We start from the raw sequence: 5185 nt of genomic DNA, 5'->3' as shown, positions 1-5185 counted from the left end.
ATTTCTGAGTTCGAGGCCAGCCTGGTCTACAGAGTGAGTTCCAGGACAGCCAGGGCTATACAGAGAAACCCTGTCTCGAAAAACCAAAAAAAAAAAAAAAACCAAAAAACAAAAACCAAAAAACAAAAAACAAAAAACATGAGCCAGGTGACATCGAGAGCCCAAGTCAGAAGCAGTTGGATTAGATGTGGTGGCACAATGCCTGGAACCCTGGTACTCAGGAAGCAGAGGCAGGAGGATTGCTGCAAGCGTAAATCAGAATAAAGACAGAAGTCAAGGTCAGAAGAATTGAGGTCAGAATTAGACTGAGGGTGGGCATGGGCAGGGCACAAAAGTATATTTCAAAGGCAGACTCAAAGTCAGAATGAAGACTGGCTCAAGACTCAGAATTTGTTTTGAGATAAAGGGTCAAGGGTCATAGTCTCTCTTTGTTTGGTTTGGTTTTTGATTTTTCCAGGCAAGGTTTCTCTGTGTAGTTCTGGTTCTCCTGGACTTGCTTTGTAGACCAGGCTGGCCTCGAACTCACAGAGATCCACCTGCCTCTGCCTCCCAAGCGCTGGGACTAAAGGCATGCACCACTACGCCAGCCCGGCAGGTGTCATAGTTTTTGTTGCATAAAAATTAGGGGTAATGGGTTGGTGAGATGGGTAAGAGCACTAACTGCTCTTCCAAAGGTCCTGAGTTCAAATCCCAGCAACCCCATGGTGGCTCACAACCACCCATAATGAGATCTGACGCCTTCTTCTGGTGTGTCTGAAGTCAGCTACAGTGTACTTATGTATAATAATAAATAAACCTTTAAAAAAATTGGGGTAAAAAAATACATGTAACATTATATAACAGGAAAAATGAATCCTGGTATAAATGTTGGACTTTAATTAATAATCAACTGCATCAAATACACTCCAGTATGGCGTGAGTCATGAAATAAACTGCGATGCAGGCAGGGGACACAATCATTCTGCACCTTCTCGTTTTCCCACAAACCCAACAGTCAGGTCTTTTGGTTTTGTTTGTTTCATTAAGGGTGAGGGGTATTAAGAATTGAGACATAGCTGGGTGTGATGGTGCACGCCTTTAATCCCAGCACTCGGGAGGCAGAGGCAGGCGAATTTCTGAGTTCAAGGCCAGCCTGGTCTACAAAGTGAGTTCCAGGACAGCCAGGGCTATACAGAGAAACCCTGTCTCGAAAAACCAAAAAAAGAATTGAGAAATGAAATTTGTGTTGGGATGAAGGCTGAAGAAAGGCCAGGCACTGGTTCTAAGGAGCCTCCTCTGACCCTTCATTCCTCCACACCTTCACACAACTCCACACCTTCCTCTTGCCCCGTCCAGACCGAGGACAGTCGTGTCAACCTCCTGACAAGGCCCCTGCTGCTTAGGTGGCAGCTCGCTAGGACGACGTGTCCGTAGCTCAAAGGCAACATTCCTGTCTACGCGCCCCTAACCTAGAGGAGAAGCAGGACAGGGCTCCCCAGGCCACGTTCTGCACAAGGCACTCCAACTCCAGCTCCCTGGCTGGATCTGCCGTCCTCCTGCTGGGCCAGAGACGAGATGGAATGGCTCCTCCTGCAGTACACGCCAGCCAGGGTGCTGGACGGTCTGAATCAGTGAGGGAGTGGGACATGCTACCTGCTGCCTTCTCTCCTGACCTCTCCCCTTTCCATGTGACATACTCAGGTCAGCAGATCTGCCTCTACTTCCTTGACTGCACCCGGGGAGTCTGAACTCAGCTGTGGAAGGGTGGGCGATTTTCTCCTCGACGTCTCGTAACTTGGGATCCCTCAACCCGGATGAAGTTTGGATGGTCAGAGACAGGGAGTGTTACTTTGAGGAAAGGGGGAGGGGAAGCACAGGGAGCAGGGTCTACACCATCAATGGGGTGGAAGGGGGAATCCTGAGAAGCTGCAAAGGGCCCTGGGAGGAAATCAAGTTCTGTGGAGAACTCACTCTGTGGTGTGGGCTGGCCAGGGTCCTTTCTGAGTCTGTCTCTCATCTCCAAAAGGAACGAGGTGGACAGACCATGCTGAGAGTAGAACAGAGCTTAGCGAGACCCAAATGGTTGGGTCGGATTTGGAGAGCTTCCCTTCCTTTGGGAGCATCCTGTGGAGAGCTAGGAGTTCTCCAGGCTGAGGCCAGGGCAGAGCAGCAGGAAGGGAGACCCACCTGTTTGGGGTGGAAGTTGCCGTTGCGGTCACAGTTTGGAATGGGGATGATGAAGAGGTCTTCGTGGGTACGGCTCTGCGAGGCGGCCAGCCGCTCCAGGGCCCGGTGCAGCTCGCTCTGGCAGGAACCCTGGGGCTGGGGACAGAAGTGCACACTGCTCAGCCCATGAGAAAGGCAGGAAGATCAAGGCCTGGGTGCTGGGCAGGGGTTCAAGAAGTGAAACCAGAAACTCAGACTCAGGCACCAAGAGTGGACATCCAGGAGGAGGTTTTGACATTCAGCACCCCCAAAGAAGCAGGAGATAAGGACACACGTCTGCAATGTCTGCCCTCTGGAAGCAGAAGCAGGAGAACGGCTGCAAGTTCAAAGCTAGCCTGCTATATTTAGGAAGTTCTGGGCCAGCATGGGCTGCAAAGGGAAACAAAACAAAAAACAGGCTGGGGTGATGTGTGCCTTTAATCCCAGTACTAGGGAAGGCAGAGGGCAATCCGGTCTCTGAATTCAAGGCAAGCGTGGTCTACAGAGCGAGTTCCAGGACAGCCAGGGCTACACAGAGAAACTGGTCTCGAAAAACCAAACCAACTAACCAAACAAAAAGGACCAAGAAACACTAGGGAGCTCGGGCCCTGCTTTATCAGTCTACTGGCTGTGCCAATACTCATGTGCAGAACACAAAAGGAATCACAGAGAGAAAGAAGGACTCTCTCCGGGATACCAATGAGGTCCTGTTACACACAGGGAGCGTTTGCTGGGTGAACACAGCCCAGGTCTAGTCATTGTGGCCTATCTATAAGCATGCACATCTGTGGGTCAGAGGTGCTCACCACAGGACGGGGTTCCTCCCGAGGTGTCCCCACGACCTTCATCTTGCTCCGATCTCTAATTTTGGCCATGTGCTTCTGCAGGCACCTGTGATCATGGGCACTGCAGGGGTTGAAGCTGTTGTTGGGATGTTCGCTCTCATCCTTGTCTGTAGGGGCATCCAAGAAAGACAAAGGTCAGCATCAGAACAGAGGTTCACGCCCCTCCAGCACAGCGCCCCCAGCTTCCTCCTCCACTGGGAGTCTCCACTGCACCCGGCTGAGTCTCCGGGTGGGAGGGAAGGAACAGGAGCACCCCCCCACCCCACTCCTCTGGATCTCTTTGGGAGCATATTCCTCTTGAAGTCCTTGGCTTGTTCCTCTCCCCACCCAGGTCACCATGATGAATCACCAGCTGCAACTGCCCAGATGGCGGGGGGGGGGTCCCTTGGGCCCTGCAGGGAGGTCTGAGGCAGGCAATGGGAGGGGGGGCACTACTGGATCTTCTCCCTCTCTGTTCAACTCCTCCCACCATCCCCCTCTCCATCTGCTCACTCTTCCTGTCTCCTTCTCTGCTCTTTCAGCATCTGGCTGAGCCTGCCGGGGATCCCTAGGGCTAAAATCATATTTTCCATGAGCAAGGAGTCTGGCCCCAAAGGTTCTCCCACCGTCTGCGTCTGTGAGTGTGTGCGTCTGCATGAGAGAGGGGGAGAGAGAGAGAGGGAGAGGGAGACAGACAGACAGGCAGACAAGAGACCAAGCCCCCCGTGTAGCCCCAGAACAAAGAAAACAACCACACACATTTCTCCAACCTCTACCTTTAAGTCTCACAACCTTAAACTTGAACCCCCATTCAGTATCCACGGGAGTCAACCAGAAGCAGGCAATGGGCTATCTGGAGATGCAAATTAGGAGGGCAGACCCCCATCCGCATAGCCCCTCCTGCAGGCTCTATGTGAGCTGCCCCATCCAGAAAGCCCTGCAGTGTGACCTGCTGCTCGCTCTTGCCTGCCAGGGCCAGAAGGCAAGGCTGAGCTGGAGAAAGAGGCTGGAAGGCTTCTCAGCACATCAGAGCCACCTCTGAAAATCCTCAGACTTGGCAGCTCAATGCGAGCCCAAGTGCAGAGGCCCTGCCAGCATTCCAGATGTTGGCAGGCGGACAGGAGGTTACATCTGGTTTGCGTCAGGACTTTTTTTTTTTTTTTCTCCCTGAGGATTGAGCAGGTTCCTCCATACATGGCAACAGTCCCAGAGCTGCTGCCTCTGGGTCAAACGGTATTTCTCTGCCTAGTCAAAACTGGGGAGTTGGCTTTTGTTTTAGTCTTCTAGTTTGGGGGACAAGGGAAGAGAGGCACATAAACGAAGGGACACTGGGCAAGAAGGGATCTAAACCATCCAAAAAAACCATAACAAACAAACAAACAAACTTCCGTTAAATTCCGTACGGATTCACTACGGACAAATTTTGTCTTGAGTGAAGTGCTAGTGTCTAATTAAAGAACAGGAATAGATGGAGCAGATAGATATCACCAGCCTTCTGCTGATGTGATGAACGGATAGTCCCAGGGAGGCCCCAGAGCTTCATCAAGCTTGGGAGAGTCAGCTAAGTTGGATAGAGGACTTCACTGGGACTCACATAACACATCTCAGGACTGACTTTAAGCACACACCATTCCGATCAGTCTATTCTCTCCGATTTGCTGTCTTTTCAGTCAGAATGGCTTTGCTGGTCTCGGGTTCTTCTCCGTCAACATGAAGAGTTTTCGGCAGTAAAGAGGAATTTGAGGCTAGGCAAACATTCTACCCCTAAGCTACTATCCCAGCCCTAACATCTCTTTTCTTTCTCTTTTGTTTTGAGACAGGGTCTCACATAGCCCAGGCTGGCCTCGAACTTTCTATGTAGCTGAGACTGACCTCTAATACCCCCCTCCTCCTAGCTTTGCCACCGAAGTACTGGGTTACAGGCAGGTGCCACCACATCTGGCTCCTAGCTCTCAAATGATTTCTTAGTTTTGTTTTAGGAGTTTTTAAAGAAGGGGGCTGCCTCAGGAGATAGAGAGCACCTTCTCCCCACCCTACAGTCTCAGAGCTATGATACAACGAGCCCGCAAAAGTCCAGACAACAAACGCAGACACTATTGCATACACCAGCAAGATTCTGCTGAAAGGACCCCTGATAAAGCTGTCTCTTGTGAGGCTATGCCAGTGCCTGGCAAACA

At 51.3% G+C, this 5185-nt stretch overlaps 1 protein-coding gene across 1 annotated transcript in view; it reads right to left on the bottom strand.

Annotated features, from left to right (window-relative positions):
* Igfbp4 (insulin like growth factor binding protein 4) overlaps nt 1-5185 on the bottom strand; it is a 12345-nt gene that overhangs the window by 1943 nt on the left and 5217 nt on the right. The window contains exons 2-3 of the mRNA XM_021212257.2: nt 2991-3136; nt 2167-2301 (exon numbers count right to left, since the gene is read on the bottom strand). Coding sequence (XP_021067916.1) covers nt 2167-2301; nt 2991-3136 — 281 coding nt within the window. The remainder of the gene's footprint in view (nt 1-2166; nt 2302-2990; nt 3137-5185) is intronic.

This window comes from Mus pahari, chromosome 14 (genome assembly GCF_900095145.1).
Source record: "Mus pahari chromosome 14, PAHARI_EIJ_v1.1, whole genome shotgun sequence".
Lineage (NCBI taxonomy): Eukaryota > Metazoa > Chordata > Mammalia > Rodentia > Muridae > Mus > Mus pahari.
Note: the sequence above shows the minus strand (reverse complement) of the source record. Positions and strands in the feature narration are given on the sequence as shown.